Source organism: Ambystoma mexicanum, chromosome 10 (genome assembly GCF_040938575.1).
Source record: "Ambystoma mexicanum isolate Mex_15411 chromosome 10, UKY_AmexF1_1, whole genome shotgun sequence".
Lineage (NCBI taxonomy): Eukaryota > Metazoa > Chordata > Amphibia > Caudata > Ambystomatidae > Ambystoma > Ambystoma mexicanum.
This window is the reverse complement of record NC_090932.1, coordinates 1,026,819,930-1,026,846,527: the sequence shown is the minus strand read 5'-3', so window position 1 is coordinate 1,026,846,527 and position 26,598 is coordinate 1,026,819,930. Positions and strand designations below refer to the sequence as shown.

At 48.0% G+C, this 26,598-nt stretch overlaps 1 protein-coding gene across 1 annotated transcript in view; it reads right to left on the bottom strand.

The window, feature by feature from the left end:
- The window catches only part of RNPEPL1 (arginyl aminopeptidase like 1), a 422,807-nt gene that overhangs the window by 84,562 nt on the left and 311,647 nt on the right, over positions 1-26,598 (bottom strand). The window contains exon 8 of the mRNA XM_069618841.1: positions 15,283-15,391. Within this exon, the coding sequence (XP_069474942.1) occupies positions 15,283-15,391 (109 nt within the window). The remainder of the gene's footprint in view (positions 1-15,282; positions 15,392-26,598) is intronic.

Genomic DNA, 26,598 nt, shown 5'->3' with positions numbered 1-26,598 from the left:
TGCCCGCGTTCCTAAATGACTCCAATTGTTTATTTTGATCATATAACCGTGCCTTGTCTACGCATATGTTTCTCTCTACTCTTTTGTTGCTGCAAAGCTTCTGTTTCCCAACTGTGCAATGCGTCAAATGCTGCAGGTCTAGCCTTTTTCTTTACTAATACAGACTCTAAATATTCTATACGAGGGATTTCAAAGCTACCATTGGTTGGACACTGAAGATTAGAATTATGTCTGGTCTGTCTGTGCCAAATGTCATTAAATGCTATACTACCAAAGCCTTTCTTACAGTACATAGTACATGCCAGCGACCCCTCCTGTGGTGCGGGACGGCTATCTTCCAAAGATTGTCTGTCGCTGCGGAATAATGCCCTAAAGCAGGCAGGCAATTTCCCAGGCATATCAAAGTTTTGGTGTTACCTGGTTAAATAATTGTGCTCGCGAGTACAATGCTCCAAATTCAAATTGTCAGGGTTAGATTAAGAATCGGGACACGATTCACCTGACCAAAGAACTGGGAGGCCCGATCGGGTTACTACGGACAATGCTAAGGACCCACGTGTCTGGTGATTTTCAGCAAATTTACCCACCTCAAATATATGGACCCTCGTCAAGTCGTCGTCTCGGGCTACAGCTCACCGTTCAGGGATCGGATCGTGCAGTTTCGTCGAGGAATTTGCTTCTCGTCTAGAGTGGCCGTTTCTGTTGGCACCGTCCGATCCCGGTCCGATAGCTGAGCCAACCTTCAACGAGACGAAGTCAATCTTGAGGGTCCCTATTCGGGCGCCATCTGTGGAATCAGAAAAAATACAATATTACGACTGTTACACCAAGCAAAGGAAAGTACACTGACACGGGCTTGTAAAGATTCCCAGAATCTTTATTACAAAACTGAACAGTATTCAACAAAGTACACAAATAGCTATTTGGCCGTCAATACATCACAGGACCACCAGCAGGGTTCAATGTGAGCAGGATTTGCTAGCTGGACATCGACGTATTTATACAATTTGTAAAAATGATGTCCAGCCTCTTACAAGTTAATACATTGGGCTAGGGTCGCGCCAGGTTCACTTTCCTAATTTACATATCTCGTGCATGCGGTTTACTTTTGAATACATTTACTAACACACTCCATTATTCTTTAATTTAACCTTACACTCTTTACATAGGCCCTCATTACGACCCTGGCGGAAATCGAAAAACGATGGCGGAAATGCAATACCGCCATCGAATACCGCTCGGTGCGATTATGACCCGTCACCGTAAAGTACGATGCCATCAGCGACACCGTAGTGAACGCCAACACAAACTGCACCAAGTACGCGCACGCGCGCCATGCCAAACCGTAATTACCACCATGGCGCAACGGTACGCGAATGCTGACCCTAGCGGACATTCACTTAACGCCATCAAGCATGGCGGAAAGTACCATTCCGCCATGGTGAGAATTACGGCATCGTGAACCAACCGTAAATGGCCCTACTGAGTGCCTGTACACCACTCCCTGCCCACATTGCACAACACCTCGTAGGTGCAATGAAGTTACACAATGCAACCAATGAAATGTACAAGTCACCCATGCATGCCAACGAACAAATGAATGTAGGGGCTCCAAGTGCCTTGTGAGTGGCCATCCATATTTGGCATGGCACCATTGCCGTACTGATGCAGCACAGGCACGTGAAGGTTCAAGTACAGCAATATGAACTGAAACATGAGACAAAACAACAACAGGCCCCCATCGCTTGACACCAGTGTAAGGCAACATTCAAAGCAGTATCCTGAGGGAGACTGCACCAGCCCTGTACCCTTGCCAGTAAACAAACCAACCATCAGCATAAGCATGTACCACACAAGTTGGCATAGTGACTGAGCAGCCAGGCTCATCTCAAGAGGGGCCAATGGGAGCTGCAGGGCACAGATGGCACGAATACAGAAGCTATTCCAATGGACATGACCTCAGTCTCCCTCCAAGAAACGCACGCAAACGCAGGCACCTGTGACCAGCCATTTTCTGATAATCACATCATTCCAGCAATCCACCTGGCTGACCGGCATCTGTTACACAAAAGCTAATCCCCCGCCCCTGAGCATGACATCATTAAAACAGTCATAATGGCAGGCCCCATCCCTGACCTTACTGGGCTTCGTAGGCAAACGCGGCCAGTACAGTACCACGCAACTATACTCAGAAGCCGGAACCCAATGCAGATCTCCTCACAATACACCGCTCCACAAATAGGAATATGCTACATTACTTGCAAAGAATAACGCTACACGGTTGAAATCATAATCAAATTTTAATGCACATCAAATTCACCAAGCCCATACAGCTATTAGGTCAAACTCCAAAATATTTTTCATCACTGTGGGCTGCATCCGCAATAAATGACCAGCTTCTTCTTGTGTGACGCCCTGTTCCTTCATGGTACACAGGGGCTACATTCACGTTCAAAAAGGCAACATGGAAGCGCCGAGAACCGCAGGGCCGTCCCATTAGGTAGGCACTAGTCCAGCTGAAAGGCTGATATGTAGCTCCTAGCCACTAGTACTGCGTAAGGGCATGTGGCCCATTGGCGATCGTCCCATAAGATCGTAATAGTGCTCCACTGATTAACTCGAAGCAGCAGGTGTCGGGAGTAAAAGCCATCTGCAGGAGTGGCATACAGATGGCAGCGGCAAAAGGGGAGGAGATACCTGTCACCCAAATGAAATGAAAAAGAATAGCATGGGCATCAGAACTTCATTTGTATTACTCACTTCAATGATCACACTAAATCCACAGCCATATGCATGCTAGCCCACTCAAAAGGATTATTTCCACCCAAAAATCACTTGCGAATCACAACTATCGAGTTTTTTTCGAGTTAAAAAATCGAGGTGAAAACACTATTACAAACGAGTGTTTGTGTGCATGCGTCTGTTAAGACAGAATCCATTAGATGGGATTCGTAACGTGCATAGACACAAGTGTTTGAAGGCGCGTCGAGACAGGGAGGGTTCAACAAGGGCAGATAGACGATGGTCCCACTATGGCAGCTCTGCATCACATAGCGCAGGGGAAGGGGATAGATCCCGAAAAGCCATGTACATGGCAAACTCTCAATTAAATCATCTGTCCATGCATCCATACATCATTCCCTCATCCCGGTATGAAAACGCCTGATTATTTACTCACATCACATTTGAAACTTCCATTGAGTCTGTGCGTAATGCAGTCTGCAAAATCCACTGTGCTCCAGCCCGGAATTCTAGTGTTGTGAAGTAACATGTATTTGGGAACGTCCTGCCTTATCGTCCACTACGCTATTGCGCATCCCATACTATTCATATCAATCATTGCATTCTCGCCATGGCCCCTGTCCCAAGGACATTAAACAATAGAACGTTATATTTGCAGTCAGACCTGTGGGCGTCTCCTCGCCGCTAGCTGAAAACCGAAAGCGCTGTCCTTCGAATTCCTCATTTGCAACATCACGTCGATAAGGCATCTGTGACCGCTTGAAATCACAAATTCATCCATGTAGTGCGGCAGTGTGTGAAAATGGCAACTGGCTTCACTCACAAATGGGACGCCCCGCCCGTCGGTGAACCTCGGTACAGTGCTGCATGAGGGTCCAGCGTTAATCGAGTACTACATTCCACTGACCCTTCACAAATTTGTTCGCGACTGCAAAGATAGTATGTGAAACAATGGGACCATAGCAGAATGAACATATAAACCAATATTTCACTGCCATCGGGATTAAATACATGATTGTAATAGCAAGATGCCATGCGTCACATTGCAGCGTTGTGTGCGGGACGTGCTCGCCCAAAGGGGATTGCAGCTGGCACAGGTGGAATGAATCACCACAGGTGGAGGCTATACAGCCTGAAAACACATAAATTGCACACCCAACCCCCTCCCACAACCACACCCACCACAAAATGCTACCGGCAGGACTAGCGATGTTGGCCCTGGGGGACCTGATAGCACTGCAAGTACTACAACTTCAAGAAGAAGACGAACACCAACTACTACAACAACCGGCCGCACAGAGGAGACAGGAGGAGGAGGAGGGCAAGGCAGGGCCAGCAAGGCCCACCAGCACAGCCACTACCACCACGCAGGCAGCCCGCAATCCCACGCCTCTGAGCTCATCCGTTCAACCTCACTGCTGAGCAGATCCACACCCTCTACCGTTTGGACCGGGACACCATAACCGCCATTGTGGACATGACACACGCTGACCTTGTCAGCATGATAGATAGCCCAACCGCCATCCCACCCCTACTGAAGGTGGTGTCTGTACTCCACTTCCTGGCCACAGGCACCTACCAGCACACAGTCGGACAGTTGCATGGCATTTCACAGCCACTGTTGTCACGGACACTATCGCAAGTGCACGATGCCCTCCTGAAGCACGCAGACGACTACATCTCTTTACCACGTTCGGAGCAGGAGATTACAAACACAAAAGTTGGATTCCATGCACTGGCCGGCATACCGGGTTGCATTGGTGCCATCGACTGCACCCATGTGGAATTGGTTGTCCCACATGCCATGGAGGACCAGTACCGCAACCGGAAGCAATATCATTCTCTTAATGTACAGATGGTGTGTGACTCCAACAGGATCTTTACACATTGTTGTGCCCGATTTCCTGGATCAACCCATGATTCTATGGTCTTGAGGAACTCTACAATACCACGCTACATGGAGCGACACGCAGGGAACAGATCCTGGCTACTCGGTGAGTCTCATTTCATGCATGATAATGTGGGGTATGTAATGCGGCAATGACCTGGCAGGAAGGGGGGGGTGGGGATGCGTACGTAGCAATGTCATTCCACAAACATCCTTTATTGTCCACATACAGGTGATGCTGGGTATCCACTGAAGAGATGGCTCCTTACACCACTCCGGAACCCACAGAACCAGCATGAGGAGGACTACAACCATGCCCACTCACGTACCCGTGTAGTCATAGAACAGGCATTCGGCCTACTGAAGGGTCGTTTCCGCTGCCTCAGCAGGTCTGGCGGGGCACTCCTGTACCGCCATGAGAAGGTTGCAAAGATGGTCATGGCATGTGTCATGCTACACAACATGTGCGTACGTAGAAATGTGCCCATGCCCCCTGACGCAGAACTGCAAGCACCTGAAGATGGTCATGATGAGGGTGGGGATGTGGCAGCAACTCAAGGAGTCCGCGAGGCACAGGAGGCCCGTGAAATTCGTCAGAATATCATAGATTCATGCTTCTAGCACTCACGCCTGGTGGCTGATACATGGACACGGGACTTGTGGCACTGTGTGTGTCTGGAACATGCACAATGTGGACTGTACGCCAATAATGGCCTCGTACACAAAGATCAATGTCCACACATCTCATTGGGTGATTATGCAATGTTTATAGCATATGTGAAATTATGTTACACACCCCATCGACCCGCCACCCAAGAAAGCCCAACACCCCCCCCCTCCACCCTCCTACCTCCCCCCCCGAACACCAGTGTCCAAAGATGCTCATTGTCAGTGGGCAGACGATATTGCAAGCCCCCTCTCCGGGTATCAGGGGCACCCCTGCCTGTGGAGCGCAGGTTCCTCCCAGATCTACGTTGGGGGCTGCCCTGGACGGAACTTGCAACGGATGATGTCTCTGCCTGCTCACGTCCATGCATGTCCCTAAGGGTTTGTGAGAGCTCAGTGAGCACACGGCGCACAGCGGCAAGTTCACCACATACGTCTTTGGACGTCGCATGCAGTTCCCCCCTCAGGCTCTCAGTGCTTCTCTCCATTTGTACCCTTAGTGTCTCTGTACTTCTCTCCATTTGTGCCCTAAGTGTCTCAGTAGATGTTTCTATGACTGCCTTAGAACCCCCACATTCATCAGCATGCTCCTTGAGGAGCGTGGCCAGTTGCTGCTGTTGCACGATCACCTGGTCGAGGGACTGTTGCCTCTGCTGGGCCATGGCCATTTGCGGTGGTGTCACAGAGGGGCTGATCACCTCATGTTGCCTTGCCACAGGGCTTGTGGGGATGGCCAGTCGTCGTCTTGTGGGTGCCCCTGCGTGGTATCCTCATGGTGTACGGGATGAAACAAACAGGGGGATTGAGACAGGTCATGGATGGGTCCTACATCGGCAGCACCGTTTTCTGTGTCGGAGCATGCTGCCATTAATGCAGTGTCACCTATGGTGCTGCTGCCACCAGAAGCAGTGCCTTCTGTGGCATCCATTGGGGGGACCTGTGGTGCTGCTGTTGTGGGCATGCTGGCTGCTGGGGTGCCTGTTGAAGTCCCCTCCTGTGTGCTGCCACTTGATTTGTGCTGCTGCCGTGTCTTGATCCGTGCAGCTGAGGTGGAGGGTCTTTGGCCGTTGGTCTTGGCCCTCTTTGCAGGTGTGCTGGTAGGGGTGTCCTGGAGCTCGTCGTTTGAATCGGACCCTGTGGTGGAGTAAAGGAGGGCGAGCGTTATTTATGGGTCTGTGGAAATTGGAATGGCAATGTATCACATGCATTGGGGTGGTACCTGAGGGTGATTTGGGTCAGGGCCTTGGAGGTGGTTTCATTTTTGTGTGGATTGAGGATGCAGTTGTTTTGCAGCCTGCAGTTAGGGTGTGCATGCTGCACGTGTAGAGGGTGTTTTTGGGATATTTAATTATTTATGTATTTAATGTGAGTTTTGAAGTGCGCTATCAGGCCAATGTATTTGGACGTTCTCCTGGACATGTGTTTCTGTTGCACTATGTGGACACATGGTACTTCACATGATTGGAGATTGTGGATTTAGCATTGTTTTATTTGGCCCACCTACCTGATTCTTCGGATGTCTGCACTCCTTTCTCCATCCCTCCGACTCCCTCTATACTCTCCATTCCAATGGTGGAGGCACAGATTTCTTCCCAGGGGGTCAACTTGATGGGTGATTCCGATCCTCCCCCGGTAGCTGTGGCAATGTTACGGTTGGCAGATCGTATGCTCCGTACGCGTATCCGCAAGTCGTCCCATCGCTTTCTGCATTGCTGTGGGTTGCGGGGTGCGGTCCCCACCGCACTTACCCGCTGTGCCACCGGGGCCCATATGGCCTTCTTGTTCGCAAGTGCCGTCCTGGTCATTTGCGTCAAGAAGACGACGGCAGCATTCTCCTGGAGGGTCTCTGTGAGCACGGTGAGTTCCTCATGGGAGAAGTGGACCTGCCGCTTGCGGTCGCACGCTTTTTTAGCAACTTTTCCCATTTTGATTGTTTTAACTAGGGTGGCTAACGGGTTGGGATGTGTCTCAGGGTCGGATTTTTAATGGTTGTGTTGGGATTCTGATTTTATAGGTGTACGGCGTGCTGTTTCCCATTCCGGCCCCATGTTTTTACTTCCGTTTCCGTATATTTACGGTCACCGTATTTTGCGATTACCGCTCATTACGGTGACCGCTATGATGGGTGGCGGAATTGCACCTAGGGCAAAGGGCTAAGACCTTGTCGTAGAGTTATTCGCGTACAATTTTAGGCAACTTGGCGTAGGCCAATATACATACAATCGTTACAATAGGAGGCATAATTTAATATCCAGTTTGACGCCCTAAGGCTCCTCTTGGAGGAAATTCCAGTAAGCAGAACCTTTCGCACTTCCGGTTGACACTGGGGGCGATGAGATCCACTTGAGGGGTCCCCAAAAGGGCAAAGATCTCCAGGAGAATATACTGAGCCAGCTCCGACTCGTGAGAGATCGCGCTCTGCCTGCTCAGAGCGTCCGCCGTCTCGTTTTCGTCTCCGGGCAGATGAACCGCCGAGATTGAAATTTCCTGCTGGGTGGACCAGAACCAGCGCTGCATCGCCTCCCTGCACAGAGGAAGTGACCCTGCCCCCCCCCTTTTTGTTGAGGTAGTGCATGGCCACTGTGTTGTCTGTCAGAATCAGGACATTTTTTTCCTCGCACAGTCGGCAGAAAAGGCTTCAGGGAAACCCGACGGCCCTCAGCTCCAACAGATTGATTTGGAGTCTGGACTCCGACGGAGACCAACGGCCGCTGACTCAACTCGTTGGCATGAGCTCCCCATCCCGTGAGGGATGCGTCCGTCACGATCGACACCTCCAGCCAGAGTAGCCAAAATGGAGCCCCACTCATCAAATTGCCATCGACGGCCCACCACAGAAGGTCCTGGGCGACTGAGGGCGGCACCTGAATGGGTTCCGACATCCTGCCGGAGAACTGTGACCACTGCATCTTGAGAGCCCATTGCAGAGATCTCATCTGCAACCTGGCCTCTGGCACCAGAAGAATGCAGGATGCTATGAGGCCGAGCAACCTCAAGAACTCAAACGCCGGGACACTCTGGGCATGCTGAAACTTGTGCACCATCTGCTGAATGTGATGAGCCCCCACATGGGGAGGAAAACACTGCCCCAGGGACGTGTCGAGCACTGCTCCGATGTACTGGAGCCGCTGAGTTGGCGTCAAGTGGGACTTCTTTAAGTTGAGGGAGAAGCCCACCTTGTGAAGGGAGTGGCAGGTGACGGACAGATGATCTAGGACTTGCTCGAGAGAGCACGCCCTGATCAACCAATCGTCCAGGTAGGGGTAGATGTGAATCCCCCCTTTCCTTCGATACGCTGCCACCACCACCATGAGCTTGGTGAAGACCCTTGGGCGGAGGTCAATCTGAACGGCAGGACCCGAAACTGAAAGTGCGAGTCGCCAACCGCAAACCTCGGGTACTTCTTGTGCTTGGGATGGATCGGCACATGAAAGTAACCATCCTTGAGGTTGAGAGACACCAACCAGTCCTCAAGTTGAAGGGCCTGGAGGACTTGAGAAAGAAAGAGTAACCATCTTGAATTTGTCCTTCCTGAGGAGCTTGTTCAAACCGCGCAAGTCCATGATGGGTTTCAATCCCCCGTCTTTCTTTGAAGTCAAAAAAATAAGGGGAATACCATCCCTTGTTCCTCTCCGCTACAGGCACCAGTTCTATGGCGCCTTTCTCCAGCAGGCATTGTATTTCCTGCGCAAGGAGCAGATCCAGACTCTGCAAAGAGAGATTCCCTGGTGGATTGTCGTGAGGCCTCTGCCGGAAAGGAAGACAGTAGCTGTGGGCGATGATCTACAGAAACACATCTGAAGTATTGGCATGCCACTCTACAAGATGCTGTGCCAGCCTTCCCCCAACCGGTGAAACATGGGACATGGCCTCATGACTGAGCTGAAGCGGCTGCGGCAGTGCCTGAGGGCAAAGAGGCAACTGCCCAAACAGCTTTGGCACCTCGAGTACCCTGTTTTCCATCTCTGGTACTCCAACAGTGGCCCCTTTGACTCGCAGCTCCACTCGATTTACCAAAGGATGAGTAATATCGAAAGGAATCTCCCCTCCATTGCTGTCCCCTAGGACGAAAAGGCGGAGGTTGGCGAACTGCAGCGCTCAACGACTTCGCTGCAGCTTTGGAGGTCTGCAACCTCAAGGCTCTCGTCAGCCTTGAAGCCAAAAAGATGTTCACCATCAAAGGGCATGTTGAGGAGCCGGGCTTGCACATCCGGAGCAAACCCCGACTTCCGCAACCACGCAAACCTGCGTATTACGGTGCTCGCCGCCATGGACCGGCTGACACAATCTGCCATGTCCAGACCCGACTGAACTGACTCACACATGGCATCCTTGCCATCCTGCACAATAGCAAGAAAACCATCCCGTTCCTCCCCTTCGGGAATATGTTCAGCCGCTAACGAAATACAGTTCCACAGAGAGTGCGTGAAATGTGACAAGGCACACACTGAGTTGGCTGCCTGTAAAAATATACCCCCTGAAGAAAACACTTTCTTCGCCTAGCCATCAAAATGCTTGTCGTCCCCATCAGGTGGGATGGTAGGGTATGATGCCTGCTTCGCTGGGGCCGTAGCCGCCTGCACCACCAAACTCTCCGGAGTGGGGTGCGTGGTCAAGTAGCAGGGGTCGCTACTGTCTGGGCGGTATTTTCACGGCAAAGACTTGCTCACTGCCGGGAGACTCTCTGAAGCAGTCCAAGCTGCTGCCACCTTTCTCTGCAAGGCCATTTGGAATGGCAGTACCGGATCAGTTGGTGGACCTTGGTTGAGGATATCCGTCAGGTCATCCTGCAGAAAATCCACTGGTGGCGCCGACCACCCCAAGTATTCCGTGAATCTCGACATAAGGCGCCGGTACGAGGACTCGGCATGGGTGCCAGGCTCAGGCCTACAGAACTCCTCCGGAGAGGTGTCCAGACCACTGGCGTTGTGCAACGACTGACGCAGGTCTTCAATCTGGCTATGACCAGACAAAATCTCGTCAGGTACCTCCTCAGGAACCATACCTTCCTCAGACCCTTCATCCACCTCAGAAATATAATCCACAGGCTGGAATTAGGGCACAGAAAAAGGAACAAAGACATTCTTAGCCTTGGCCAGAGCCTTTCTAGCGGTTCCACCGTGCCTCGGGGTACCTCCGACAAAGCAGCCTCGAAAGGCATTGATGGAATCGGCATCGATGTCGAGCGTGGCGCCGACAGCTTCGACAGTCCTTGCGGCCCCGAGCGTGTCCTTCGACAGCCTAAGCGCCGATGGCATCGATGGCTTCCTTGGAGGCGGAGCCTCGAGAGTCCCTCGACGACCTTGGCGCCGAAGGCATCAATGTCTTCTTCGAAGACCTCACAGGCTCCGACGGTCTCGAGGGCGTCGAGGACCAGGACCTGGAACGGACATGTCTAGAGCGACCATCCTTGTCTGACCGGGACCTCGAATGTGCCCGGTTATCACGACTACCGCTTGAGCCTGAAGGCGTGCGAGTGGCGCCTCTAGCACGGTCACGGCCGGCATCTTTCGACGGCGCGGACGGACCGGAGCCCTGCGACTGAAAAATCGCAAACATCTCCTGCTGAAATGAAGCCCATTCCGCAGGAGTGGAATGCTTGTTGGGACAAGCTACACACCGACGGGCGGAGTCCTCGGACGAGGACGGGGGAAGGCGACCGATGCTGTCGCTTCCATGAGTGCCTCGAAGAGGCAGAGGAATGGCGGGACCTACTCCCGGACCGAGACCCCCCCCCCCCGGACTTATGCCGACGATGCGGAGAGTCACCCCTCGAATCGTCAGTCGAAAGCCCAGTGGATCTCGACTTCCGGGGCTTGGCCACCTTACCTACAGAAAGCTTCTTCTTACACTCCCGCAAGGCCTTCGATGTAAGCGACTGGCAGTCTACACAGTCATCTGTGTCGTGGTCCTCACTGAGGCACCAGAGGCAGGCGGCGTGCAAATCCATCAACATCATCTTCGACCCGCAGTCCCAACACTTCTTAAAACCCGGTCGCGGGTTGGAAGAAGACGAAGACATCAAGGAAATCTTCACAATGAACAGGTTCGACGAACCGAAAGACCAGAACTCGTTCGCGGGAAAAAACAGAACTGAGGCTACAGGCGTCGTGTGTCCTACGGCTCGACGGAGGCCCTCGAAGACAGCGTATCGATGTCATCGACGCAGGATGCCGAATGTTTTCCGAAGCAGCACAGCTGTGGTGATTACTGTCAGATATGGAATACGTCAGAGGACCCAATCCCCTCGAAACCTCATGCACATTGCACTGTGCAAACTAACATGCACGCAAAGACAAGCATTCACCCAATGAGCACAGAGTCTGGAACACCCTACTACTCTACATTTGCGCTGCAGCCTCCATTACTAAAGCCTCAAAACATACTTCTTTATCCACACCAAATCCAGCTTTACCACATACCCTGCCATCTCCAGTCTATCCTAATCTTTCCATCCTATCCTGACACCACCCAGCACCAACTTTTGAGCCTTGTACGGCACTCCAAGACCCTCTAGGTAGGTCCAGCACTGACCAAAAATTCAAATAAAATAAATAAATTCTGAAAGTATGCTGCCTTTCTTGGTTCTCCAAGCCGCTTTTTATTTAGGAGCCATCCTCAGGTTGGTGGGTCTCATTTCTGTGAAGGCAGTTTGTTCTCTTCCGTTCTCGAAGTGGTCTTTGGCCCAGAGTTCAACCTCTTGAGTGACTGGATACTTTAAACTAACAACAAAAAAAAAAGTTTTTGTCCTACGTGAACTGTCTTTTCGGGGACCACAAATGTGAGTCCTTACCTCTGAGCTAAGGGTTGGTGTGTTATTTATGAAACATCCTGTCAGGTGGTCCCTGTAGTCTAAGATTTCAGCAAGTGTCCTTAAAACACGGGTTTTACACAGACTTGTTTTGACCTGCTTGAAAATTTCTCATGGAACAGTCCACTTCCCAGAGGTCACACCACCCTCTGACTTTTTCCAGTTTCCAAATGGGACGGTTTTCCGTTGAGTCACAGAGGACCAGCTTATTTCCACAATGTTCTCGTTCCTAGGTTTGAGCTTCCCAGGCTTGATGCAGGCTTCTCGCTTAAGCAGGTCATTACTCAGTTTGTAGCATCTGTTGCTGGGTCCTCCCCAGCGGAGGATCAGAATCCTTCCTTTGTTTCCAAGAAATATTTGTGCCTCCTGGGGGCCAACTCTTCCCAGTACTTGCTATCTTTATTGAAAGTGTTTAGGTCTTTCATTCTTCTTAGTAATATTGGGTTCCAACCTATTGCCATTCTTCATGCGTCTTACTCTTCGCAGTGGTTTCAGATCTTGGTTGAGTAAAATAAGAGGCCTCACAGCAGCAAACAATAGTTTCTTCAGGTTGGATTTCTGGGGACTGGGGAGTTCCTTCATGGAACGGGAGTCCATATCCCCAAGAGGGGAGATTCTCCCTGTGATGTCTCACTTACCGCCACCCCTAGGCAGAATGTTTTGTAGTGGGCTCACCTCCCTAGCCACACAGGGAAGGACTCCTCACTGGGGAGAAATGTCGAGATCCCGTGAATCGTCAGCTTTCAAAATTAAGAACAGGGTTCAAGCAGTAGCAAAAGGTTGAGGTTTCATTGATGCCTATGATGGGACCGCTGCAAAAAGAAAAATCTTTCTTTTTAAGAACTCCCTAGAGTTAAGCCGGACTGCTCTGCCACACTACCTCATGTGGAGAGGTTTGGTTCATCTTCCAGGTTGGGTGCACTTCCCCATCTCTTTGCTAGATGGTTGTACAGCCCTCAGTAGGGCGTTGTACATAAATCAATCTAAAAACTGTGCTGGCCTGAAACTAAGTAGTTGCCTGCTCAGCCTGCCACAACTCCTGGTTGGAGGTCTTAGTTCGCCTTGAGCCACTGTCTCCCTAGTGGATTGTCTCCCATAAACTGGACCCGATCTGCTTGCTGGGTCGGGGTCTAAAGCCAATATCAGGATAATTAACAAGAGGCAAAATAGTGGATCTACACTTATAATGGTAAAGGAAAAGCGGAAAGGGATTCCTGAGCAAAGGACTGCATATAGTCAAGAAATAATACCCACAATATGGTATGACTAGTATTATCTTTGCTTACAGGCAGATGAATAAGTCATTCACAGTCACTGCTCCTTCCCCACCTCAATATCGCACAGGTGAGAAACATTACTCATTAAGGCAACAGTACGGCCCTTACCCAAGGCAGGTGCAGAAGAACATGGCTAATGTTACTTCAGTCTTCGATTTGTGGGTCACCTTCACAGGTGTCATCTTCAAAACTGCATCGTCTGGGTCCTTGCCCACCGTGTGTTCAAGTTGCATTGACCCGAGCCCCGTTCCCACCCCCCAAACCACCACTGGCCAGACCGAAAGACACCAAAACACTTGTGCACTCGCTTTTCCCGAGTCATTGTTTTTAGCAGCCAGTGCCAGCAGTAGTCTTTGGGTCCCAAATCTGTAGTTGGTCACGACCCCCCCCGATCCCCCTGTGGGATCTATCTCCTAGCACTGGATGCAGGAGGTGCCTCTATGCCCCCCCCCCCCTCCTCTGCCATGACCAGATTGTGCAATTCGTGATCCTGGGCTTACTCCGCAGCTCCCCAACAGTGGAAAGCAAGGAATCAACTCTAAAGAAGGGGTGGGTCGAAATGCTGCTCTGCACACCCACACATGCACTACTGGGTCAAGAAGAACAGCTGTTCCAGCACTGGAGTCAGTGAAGTGAAGATCCACCAGCATGTAGATAGATGTACCTCCCAAGGCACAGTTCCTTGCAGTAAAGTACTTCCAAGTACAGATTTCTGTTTAAATAGGAACCTATGTGGAAATAGCCTTTGTTCTCAGATCATAAGTGGCTGTAATTGCAAGCAATATTCTGAAGTATTATATAAAGGTGCCAACAGCCAGTGAGGTACACAAGTAGCCTAGCCGGAAGTTCTGATCAGGGGAAAGATAGGGTACCATTGGGGGACCCTTGAGCTGGTAATCCTAAGGATTCCTAGGAACACATACACGGTATCATTGCCAGTGAGGCCATAGATGCTGGGGAAAAGGAAATGAGTTCAGGGATCCATGGGGCAATATTTAAAAAGTGTTTTTTTTTACAAGGGGCTCACTTTAGTCAGTCTAGGACTTTCTTCCTACGGAGAGGAACACAAATTTAGTATATTTCCAAATACTCATCTGTCTTAAATCTGGCAGGTGTGCACTTTAGACAAACATTTTGAATCGGAGGGCAATTGAAGTTGAGGGCATGCTTGACACCATGACAGAAGATATAGATATTAGAATATATATGCCACACTGGTGTCATCGCAACCCTGATACAATGTCAAGAGGCAGGCACCTGTTGGTTGCTGGGTCACGAAGGTCCTGGTTTGATCCTACATGGGCCAGCAAATGTGATGACAATACTAAATCATTTTTGTTGCACCAGCGGTCTCAAGTTGGTGATCACAAGATGGATGTGATTTGCTGACTGACATTTACAAAACGGACTGCTCATTGGTGAGCCTCCCCACCGTTTCTTCTGCCCTTTACTTCAGGGGCATGACACAGGCACACATTTGTCGGACTTGGAACTCTCTGCACAATCCTCAGGAATTGAAAACTGCTTGGTGGCTCTTGGGACCCATTTGGCTAAATGTTTGTTATACCACTGCAATTTGGTACCTCTACAAGACAACGGTGCATGCAATAATTGAGGATGTAGACACATGGAGGTCTCCCACCAGGAATTAATAAGGTATTGGCATAATTGACCTAAAAACATTTGACCTAAAACGGATGGAATTTGGAGCTTTTTTCGGTCTTGTTTAAATAAATGAAGCACTCTAGGTTAAAGAACAAAGAAATAATTAAGTCAATACCAGTTTGTACGGTTTCTAGTTTGTGTTAATTGTGATAACATGTACCTTCGACTATATTTAATATTATTCTTTATTTTCTCCATTACCTCCCCTTCCCAATCCCCTCCCTGCTTTCTACCTTCTAGGTTCTCCACACACTGCTTCTTCAGCTCAGGGAAGAAGATCAGGAATGAATCCAGGAGATCCTGGGCCACCACACTTGTGAACTTAAACTTCTCGATATAGGCCTGAAAGAGAAAGGACAGTAGAGATTATTAGACACAAAAAGGGTGAAAGTAAACACAAAAGACCACAGAGCTAGTGTACTGTAACCCGGGAATAGTGCTAATAGGTACTCACTTTGCTGAAGATCAGCCTATAGCACAATTATAAAGTGTCACCCTCCAAGATCTCAAACTCCCATCAGGAGGTGCACATACACACAATAAATAATCAAAGGGAGTGCTTCTGGACCGAAACATCTATCCTTACCCTCAAAAGCAATTAATAAAACAGTGATGTGGGATGTTACATCTGAATGATGTAATCTTGTCACAATTTGTATCTTTTTGTTTACTGGTTGTACATTTGGATTTGATTTTGTCCATCATTCCAATTTGTTTTACTCCATTTAGACTATTACTTCCATTACATCAATTCAGAATCAACATATGCTATCAACATTAGCTTATATGTGATGTAATGAATACCTTTGCGTGCCTCAAAGAGGTTTAATGTCCAAGTGTTGTTTTGGAAGTTTGTTTTCCTTAATTAACACTTAGTATGGCCATTTGTATTTCTAGTTTTAGTGATCTTTGGGGTATACTTATTTTTATTTGTATTGTTTTTCCTTCATATTTTGTTTGAGGCGAGGATATTGATACTTCCGTTTTAAAACACTCTTTGATAGGATGCCCACTGAAGGTGGCTTTTTGATCATTGTTTTCATTTAAAATGTTTGAACATGTTTTTTTCGTGTTACCATTTATGATTAAAAGAGTATTGACCCATTCACCTTCGTGTTGCATGGCGTACAATATAAACTATTTCGTACGAGTATGTTCATTATCTTCTTTCCATTTTGTTTGTGTTATTTGTATCTTTTTGTTGATACTTCTTCAAGCCTTCACATGATCATTTAATATGCAAGTCCCACCCTGACTAAATAAAGATTGCCTTTTTTTCTTTGTATGCTTATCTTGGAACATTTTTGCAATCACATTATTTGCAGGCGATCACACACTACCATTAAAAAGCAAGGCACTGATCTCTACTTGGTTTAGTCATCATTTTTCACAGAGCCCCATTTGACCCTCAGGGTAGACCCTTTCCACTATAAATTACATTAATATATGAAAGAAGCCTTTCATTAGTGTAGTAGACATGAAGTTATTTATTAGAAAGTTTTCCTAAATAATGTACATAAATTTACCTAATTTCCAGATATTTGCACTTCTGGAAGCATTTCATAAATAAGGTCAATCAATTGAGAAGTTCCAATATCCATCCAGAATAGGTTTGACTCATTGTTTACACTTGGAGAGAACATTTCAATGGTTTTCGTACGTTATATATTTTTTTCATGTTTTCATATTGGATGGTTTATTACTCTCGTGAGAGATTTACTTAGTCTAATTATCTTGAGGTAGCTTAGATAAATGCAGTCACTGTTGGGTTTGCCATGTTGTATTTATGGTGACAAGAATAAATATTATGGTCAACATGGTTTATTTTTAATATTTATTGGATTGTTTATTCCTTTACATTCTGTTCAAGGAACAACATAAATCCACAGAATCTGTTTGTTGCAGTTTTCATTGATGCGAGGATGAGCATTGGCCTACATTTCACATACAGGTTACTAACAGTTATGCATCATTTTTGGATGCCTTCAGTTTCATTGATCAGGGATCACTTAATAATCGAACTAGTTCTTATATGTTATTTAATTGAAAGGACGATGGGGGGATTCAATTTTGAAGGATTATATCGATCCTTAACGTGTAAAGCCATCGACATTCTATCAACAAGAATCCACCCAACAAATGTATTGTTCAAAAAACTTCCAAAACATTGACTACAATTATTTTGTTTGATATCCTACACTGTACTTTAAGTAAAGCAAATTAACAGACATTTTTGCCATTTTGAATTCTTGAATAATTGTTTGAGAATTTCATTATTCCTTTCAAAAAGATGTGAAATAAAAGGTTTTATTTTGACATCACATTTTACTAATTGGTTTAAATTAAGTATACGTTGACTAAAACGGCATTGGCTTTAAGTATTTAAGGTGCAAAACCAGTCTTGCACATTTTGTGCGAGACACTAAGAGCAAGGCAGCATTTTGTAAAAACAGTTGAGCCTTGGACAGGACTCGTCCCACTCCAAAAGCCAATATCAGGATAACAAGTGGCAAAATAGCGGGTCTACACTTATAATGGTAAAGGAAGAGCAGAAATGAATTCCTAGGCAAAGGACTGCATATAGTCAAGAAATCATCCCTACAATATGGTATGAACAGTATTGTCTTTGTTGACAGGCAGATGAATATGTCATTAAAAGTCACTGCTCCTCCCCCACCCCAATATCGCACAGGTGAGAAATATTACTCATTAAGGAAACAGTACAGCCCTTAACCCCAGGGAGGTGAAGAAGAATGAATAAGCTCACAGTAAGATAAAATACATGCAATAGACACGAAGCAAAAATGCACTCACCATGAAGAAACAGACACTAGGTTAAATATGCATTTATACACAAGGAATATCACTTGCAACCATAAAGACATGAACATAAGCAATGTATAAACTGAATACAACATGAATGACACACGTCTAACTCAGTAACATTAAAACACGATAGTACCGAGCAGCCATCTTTTTCAAAATGGAAGCAGCAGCATGCATTGAAATTAAGGCTTTAGGACTTAATAAAAACCCAAACTGCGGAATTTACTTAAATACAGAGTCGTGCAGTGCACAGACAGTAGCTGCATGGGCCCAGCCAAGGTTACTGAGAAATCAGGGAGGGTCTGGATCGCTTGGAGAGAACACAAGTGACTAATTCCCATGGCAAACATTTTTCTACGATTAAAGAACAACCAGCCTTTGTAAGCCAGGTGCAGAATAATTATAAGCAAGAAGCGTCATAAGGAATGGATCAACTAAGTCCATAGTGGTCAGGAAAGTAATAACACTGGCACTAAAATCCCAGTAAATTCAGGGTGATATAATTCAGAACATGTTCCTCTCACACGTGACCCATAATTCAAGAACACAGACTATTCCTTAGCCCCGGACACACATAGGGCATCTGGTCCGACTCCCCACATTCTCAGAAATAAGGCACCTTACAAGGTTAACTACAAAGTCGTCGCTCTGGTTCATGGCCTAGGAATAAGGGATATTATCTTTTTTTAATTGAATGGAAAGCAGTTCCTGGGCCTCTCTCCTCTCCTACTCCTGTCTGGCTCATGTGCTGACCACCTGTTAATTGCCCGAGGTTGGTCAGTAAGATGCCAACCAATGAAAACCCTCAATGCTAGGCCACCCAGTACACGTTGCACTAACCAGTCACACATTGTAGAGATTACATGTATTCACTATTATCAATTTAGAAATGGTCTCAGGTGGAGCCATCAGGTATGTAACGTCCAATTAGAAGACTAATCCCCAATACATAGTCAATTCCCTTAACCAATCCCTTCAACCCGTAGGTTTTTGTAACCAAGATTGTAGTATGACATCAGTAGTGACGTATTTTTTATTCCTAATCCGCTGTTTTGCAGGAGAGCTCTGATACGAGCATTCAATGCTTGTATGCTGTCCCTGCTTTATGTTGGATTGTTAATAAAGCGTGTTTTGCCTTTTACTTTTTCCGTTATGGAGTGCAGGATTTACCGGCCTCTTATTTCTGCTTAAACTGGGGTTTTCCAGACCATCTTAGCATATGGTAGTAGAGGATGATTTTGGCCAGAGCACTCAGATTGTCGAAGTTCTCTGCAACGGCCCCAAGACCCAGAGGCGACCTGTGAAGACCAGTAACATGTGTCAGAGATGTCGGCAGGAGCCCCCTTGGAGAAATTTGTATCTAATCCCTGGTGGGGCGAGACGTAGGGTAGAGGGCGGCTGGCTGATCGGGGAAGCTTGATACCGAAGGCCTTTGGCTGAACAAGAGATTCAAGTATGTATTATCAGCCTGGCAAAACTGAAATGGGGAGAGAATTGTTTGTATATTGGGGAATAGTGACAAAAAGGATTAATGAAGATTTGTAGCCTGGGACAAAGTCACAGAAGATAATGTAGTACACCTATAATAAACCATTAATGGTCACGAGATATCCTGGGACAAGGTCACAGAAGATTACATAAAACACCTCTTTATGGGGTAATATTGATTAAGATGGAGTACCTCACCAGGAGCAGAGAAGACAGCCGTAGTGTATTAATTTGTGTAGTAATTGCTGCCGCCAGGCGTAGGTTGAAGGTGGTTTTGTTTTGTGTATATTGTGGAAGATGTGAAGCTGTGGTGTGGACCAACGGGTGTGGTCCGGAGTGTGGGTGGCATTTGTGGTGTTGCCCGGGTGGTTTGTTGTGACGTAGAAGAAAAAGTTAACTACCCCTGGTAACGTTCTTTCGACTGGATGTTCCTCACACATAGTCCTCATCTTTGATATACGTATCTCGCTGCTTCGGAAAAAATAATTCTTGGCAGAGGGCACTGTGCACAATGTCGTGGCGTGGATGTCCCTCCATGGCCGCCGTGGAATGTCGACATCAGTAGTATAAATAGCTCATGCCATGCCCATTGGCTTCAGTTCTGTTTTTTCGTTCCATAAATCGAGGAACTAACCAGGCGTACCACAGACCACAAGCTCTCCGGTAACGCAGAGTGTAAAGCCCGTAAATTATACGGTGGGGTAGGCTGGGAGGGGCAATGAGGAATACGTGGAAGGAACATCCAGTCGAAAGAACGTTACCAGGGGTAACTTGTTCTTCGAATGGATTGTGTCCTCCCACGTATTCCTCATCTTTGATAGACTCCCAAAGCAGTGACAATTTGGAGGAGGGAGCACCATTTAAATTCCTCATGAATGGAATGAAGGACTGCTTTAGAAAAAAAGACCTCCTTGATTGGAAGAAGAGTCCAAGCAATAATGCTTAACAAATGGATGTACGGACGACCAGGTTGCCACAGAGTAGATATCAATTATCAGGGCACCCCTTTGAAGAGCCACTGAAGTTTCCATGCCCCTCGTGGAATGAGCTCACAGCCCTACGGCGGGTCATTTGCCCGCTAACCTGTAGCATTCGCCAATAGTAATCCACCGGGATATGGTTTGTTTAGTTACTGCAATCCCCAATTTAGGCCCGGTTTAACCCACAAATAGTTGATCATCATGGCGAAATTCTGCCATTCTTGCAATAGAAAAGCTTAGAGCCCTTTTTGGATCCAGCCTATGCTGCCTTTCCTCCTCCTTACCTAAACGAGGGGGAGGATAGAAAGATGGAAGTGTTATCTTCTGCGACCGATGCAAGTCAGACTACTTTCGGCAGGAATTCTGGTTTTACCGTGAGGACTACCTTATCAAATGTCGTATGAGGAGGCTTGCATGAAAGGGCCTACAACACACTTACCCTGCGGGCTGATGTTAATGCCACAAGTAGTGCAGTTTGAGTTAAGAGCTTTAAAGGGCAGGAATGTTCAGGCTCAAAAGGGGAGCAAGTTAAAAACAAACAAGATTTAAATCCCAAGCAGGGACATTAAATGGGATTGGAGGATACACATTAGTGAATCCCTTCAGAAATTGAACAATTAAAAGTTATCCATAAAAAGGGGACCTCTTCAGAAGAGCGCTTAAAACTGTGAAGCGCCGCCAGGTATCCTTTTATGGTTCCAATCTGGAGCCCCAGATTAGCCAGATGCAACAGAAAAGAAATCACCATAGGGAGTGCCACATTGAAAAGGATCCACATTCTTGTCCTTGCACCAGTTACTGAACTTATTCCAGCGACACCGGTACAAAGATTTTGTTGCTGGCCTTCAGGCCGAAACAAAATCTCCATTACGTCGGGCAGAAGGTCCCAATCCTTGTATCTCAGCCTCTCAGAAACCATGCTTGAAGGCTGAGTGTCTTGACCTCCAGATGGAGAACTCAACCTCCCTCTTGCCAGAAGATCATCCTCTCTTTGTGGGAGACGTATTGGAGGGCAAATGGACATGTCCAGAAGGTCCAGGTACCATGTCCTCCTGGCCCAATCCGGGGCATTAGGATCATGTGTTTCCCAAACTTTCTCAACCACCCGATTACATGAGGAATCACGGGGACTGGATGAAACGCGTACAGGAATGGAAATTCCCAGTCCACTACGAACGCGTCCGCTAGAGCTCCTCTTGGAGGAAATTCCCTTGAGCAGTACTGGTCGCACGTCCAGTTGGCACCGGTCACGAACAGATCCACTTGAGGGGTTCCCTAAAGGGTGAAGATCTCTTGAAGGACTTCCTGAGCTAGTTCCCACTAGTGGGAAACTGCTCTGCCTGCTGAGAGCATCCGCCGCTGTGTTCTGCGGCTAGGTGAACTGCCGACAGATTCCTTCTTGTATTGCCCAGAACCAGAGCTGCATTGCCTCTCTGCACACTGGTAGTGACCCTACACCACCTCTTTTGTTGAGGTAGTACATGGCCACTGTGTTGTCTGTCATTATCAGGACATTCTTTCCCTGTATAGAGGGCAGGAAGGCCTTCAGCGCTAGTCTGATTGCCCTCAGCTCCAAAAGGTTGATGTGTAGTTTGGACTCTGATGGAGACCAATGACCGCTGATTGTCAGTTCGTTGGTGCGGGCTCCCCACCCAGTGAGTGAGGTGTCCGTCACTACAGATATCTCTGGCCATGGTTGCCAAAAAGATTCTCCCTTGAGAATGTTGTCCTTGCAAGCCCACCAAAGAAGGTCTTTGACATTCCCCGAGAATTGGGACCACAGAGTCCTGAGAGCCCATTGATGGGATCTCATTGTCAATCTGTCCTCTAGCACCAGAAAAATGCAGGATGCCATAAGGCTGAGCAACCTCAGAAAAACGAAGGCTGGAAGATGCTGGGCTTTCTGGAATTTTGCAACCATCTGCTGAATGTGTTGATGTCGCACCTCGGGAGGCAGGGCTTTCCCTGAGAAGTATCCAAGACCACTCCAATGAATAGGAGCTTTTGGACTGGTATCATATGGGACTTCTTGTAATTGAGGGAGAAGCCCAGTTTGTGGAGGAAGTGGCAGATGATACCGATATGTTCCTAGGTTTGTTCGGGTGAACGAGCCCTTATCAGCCAATCGTCCAGGTAAGGGTAAACGTGAATCCCCCTCTCTCCTGAAACTCACTGCCAATACTGCCATTAACTTGGTTAAAACCCTTTGGCGGAGGTCAGTCCGAATGCCAGAATTTGAAACTGATGAGAACTGCCAACCGCAAACCTCAGGTACTTTGTGCTTGAGATGGATTGGCACATGAAAGTAAGCGTCCTGAATGTCCAATGATACCAACCAGTCTTGGAGTTGGAGAGCCTGAAGGGTCTGAGAAAGGGGAACAATCTTGAACTTGTCCTTCCTGAGGAACTTGTTCAAGTTTCTTAAGTCCAAGATGGGTCTCAATCCTCCGTCCTTCTTGAGAAGGAGAAAGTAGGGCGGGAATACCAACCCTTGTTCCTCTCCACTACTGGTACAAGTTCTATTGCACCTTTCTCTAGCAGGGTTAAAATTTCCTTCACAAAGAGCGGATCTGGAATTTTGACAGCTGGTTCCGGGTGGATGATCTTGAGGCCTTTTTTGAAGAGGAAGGCAGTAACCTTGGGCTACTGTTACCAGTGCCCAAGCATCTGAAGTAATGCCCCGCCTTTCGTTCAGATGCTGAGAGATGGTGCCGCCCACCGGGGTCTTGTGGGTCGAGGCCTTATAGTGGCTTAGAGGCAGATACAGCAGCGGCTGAGGATAAAGATTCTACTGCTGGGGCCGATTTAGCACCCGTTCCTCGTCCACCACGAGGGAATCTTCTTTGCCGCCTTTGTCCGGCCTGTCCTCTTCCTCTACCAACTCAGGAATAGAAGCGAAAAGAACGACCCCTCCAGGAAGATGAGCCAGAGTAGGGGTGTTGAGGTTGTCGTAGGGAGGCGCTAAGGGACTTAGCCGTCGCCTTGGAGGTCTGCAGCTTCTCCAGACTCTCATCCGGCTTGCTGCCGAACAACCTCAAGACGTCGAAGGGCATGTTGAGCAGTCTGGCCTGCACATCCGGTGCAAACCCAGACTCTCTCAACCACGCAAACCTGCACAGTACGGTGCTTGCAGCCATGGATTTGCTGATGCTGTCGGAAGTATCCAACCCTGATTGGAGACTTTCTCCCATCACCTCCTTACCAGCCTTAACTAACTTCAGGAAGCCGTCCTTTCCTCGCCTTACGGAATGTGTTCAGCCGCCATAGCAAAACAGTCCCACAGGGTATAAGAAAATCTAGCTAGGGTACATTTAACGTTAGTAGACTTCAAGGCCATGCTGCCTGATGAGACCTTGCAAGCCCATGCATCAACTTTCTCGTCGTCTCTATCCAGGGGGATAGAGGGATAGGCAGACTGCTTAGTTGAAGTAGCAGCCTGCACTACTAAACTCTCCCGCATAGGCTGTTTGGTGAGATAGTCTGGATCACTACTAGAGGGTCTATAGTTCCTAGAGAAGTTCCTGTTCACAACAGGCACAGTTTCTGGAGCTTCCCAATTGGCCACAACTTTCCTCTGAAGGGCCTTGTGGAAGGGTAAGATCAGGTCCTTCCGAGGTCCCATATCTAGGATGTCAGTCATGTCATCCTGCTCATGTGCCGGGGAAGCTCTACTCCACCCCATATACTCCGGGATTCTGTTCTGTAGCATGAGTCTGCATGCTCTGACCGGTCAGGCCTGCCAAACTCCAATTCTGGAGAAGTATCAAGTCCGCTAGCAGACTGCAGGGAGTCACAGATCTTTCATCCTTGATTCTGGATCAATGAGATCTTCAGGTACATTTTTTGTGGCAAAGTGCACCTCAAATGACAGTCTCCTCATCAGAAGCACGTGCTTCCTCATATATGGAGGACATTGACTTGAGTCTTTTTTATGGTACAGGCTTAAAAGATTTTTTCCTGAACCGGTGTGGGCTTTGATGAAATCGAAGATTCCGTTGACAGTGTCTAAGACGGCTTTGATAAAGGGGTTGATTTTCCAGGAATCAACCTCGACTTCGAAGCACTCCGCGCCAATGGCGTCGACACAATCGTCTAAGGTCTCGACAATTTAAACTTTTTCAGTGGTATCGGGGAAGGACTCCATTCCCGAGTCGATACCTTAGACGCTTTTTCGTCGGGTCTAGTTTCTCGACGAATAGCCATCTCACTTAGCTTTGCCGAGTAGCCTTTGACTTCCGAGTCTTCTGAAGGAGCGACCGGGGCATGGGTCTTGCGTGATTCTTTTGAGGGGGTTGAGGCCGGATTCTCAAAGATCTGCATAATTTCCACTCTGAAAGCATCCCATTTACTAGGAGAATCTGACCTAGTCCGGCACCTGATAACCTCCGTAGGAGTCGTCCTAGGAAGAAGAGGGAGACCTATGACATCTCTTCTTTGCCTTCTTCGAAGAAGACGAAGATTGCCTTGATCGGCTTCCCGACCATGAGCTCTTCGACCGTTTGTGCCAAGTGGAATCTCTAGATTCCCCAGATGAAACGCTCACCTGGTTCCCCCGGAGGCGCAGGTCTTGATCTGGCGAGGATACTGTCTTCAGTGTTAGGCGCAGGGTTCGTTTTGCTCCCGGACTGGGCGCCCTTCCTACCGACAGTTTAAGCTGAAGAGTGAGATGTCTGCAAGGGTAAACCAAGGTATTAGTGTTTGGAAGGTTGGGAAAGTTCCTTGCCCCTCTCGCCCTTTCTTTCCCCGTGGAACTGGGTTGATATTGCGCTTACCTTATATAGGTAATTGCCGGGCTCTCCATCCTGCATCTTGTGCAGGGGCGCTGGGTCCAGTTGCTTCACTGGATGCGAGCTCTGCCTCTTGATAGCAGAGGATTTGCTGAGAGCGAAGACGCTGTTAATGCACGAGCGTGCCTTGTAAGTACTAAAGTTCCTTTTAGATTGTTCTCTTCTCTTTCAAAAGTCTTAAGTCTTTAAAGTCTATGTCTTTTCCCTTTTCAGATGCTGTGGCGATGAAGATTATCCTTCTAATGGCACGTAAGTAGAAAGACTGTTCTAGCGCTGTAGAATGCACCGTAATGTCTCTTTTGTCTTTGCAGGTGCCGAGGAGCCACGCGAACAGATTGGAAGCAAACGTAACACAGGTGAGCAGTCTTGTAACTAAGCGTTACTAACCGAAGTATCTTGCCTTGCAGGTGCCGGAATGCAGCGCGAGCTGAGTTGGTATGGGCGTAACACAGGTAAGCAGGCTCTGTAGTTAAATATTACTGACCGATGTTCTTTCTCTTTGCAGATGTCGGATGCCGGAAGAGAAAGGCAGAAAAAGGCGCTTCGGATGCTGCCGCTGGATTAGGTAAGTAGATTCGCTGCCTTTGCTTTAGCCTAACCTGTGCCCTTGTCTTGCAGGAGCTGCAGAAGACTGAAGAAGACTGAAGGTTGGATCCCAGCAGGTTATTTCGTATTCACAGGATCTGGAGCTGGAGGTTTCCTGGAGCTGACACGGTGAGCGTCCTGCTGCAGATGCAGAATAACGCGAAGCACGTGAAACCAATCGGGTGTGGTTTAAATAGCCTTCTGTAGTGCTTAGGCGTCTTCTTCCACGGCCCCACCAAGGTAAGAAAAGAGTTCCAGATTTCTAGAAGAGTTCCTGTGTTCTACTTCCAGGGAGTGGCTCCTGCTCCACCCAGACAGAAAAGTAGTCCCAGGCAGAGAAGGATCAGGAGACCAGTTAGCTGGTAAGTAAGCAGCATGGTCTGCTACAGGTAGGTCCACCAAGCACTCTTACCTAATATGAGATATGAGCCCGGCGCTTCCAGTGCCGGGACCGGTCACCATCATGAGCCTGGCGCCACTGACGCCAGGACAAGGTCCAAAAGGTCCCAATCGGGACTGGCTGGTTCCTGGGATCAGAGTTATGGGCCTGCTTCCAAGGTCGTGGGGCAAGTCCTGACCCCTTGGAAGCAGGGATCATGACACCAGATTTATTTTCCCTCTTCGAAGATGATTTCAAAGCTTCCTTCCCCACCGCCAGTTTACCTCTGCGTTCCCGGAGAGCTTTTTCCGTCATGGACTGACAAGATCCGCAGTCATCGGTACAGTGCTCAGAGCACATACACCAAACATTTTTTTAAATCCCGACTTTGGGGTCGTAGTGGTTGAAGATGACATTGACAGAAAAATGAAGCGCACCGTTAATGCTCGAAGCGAAAGCTTTTGAAAAACGGAACTGAAGCCAAAGGATGCGGCACAAGTTATT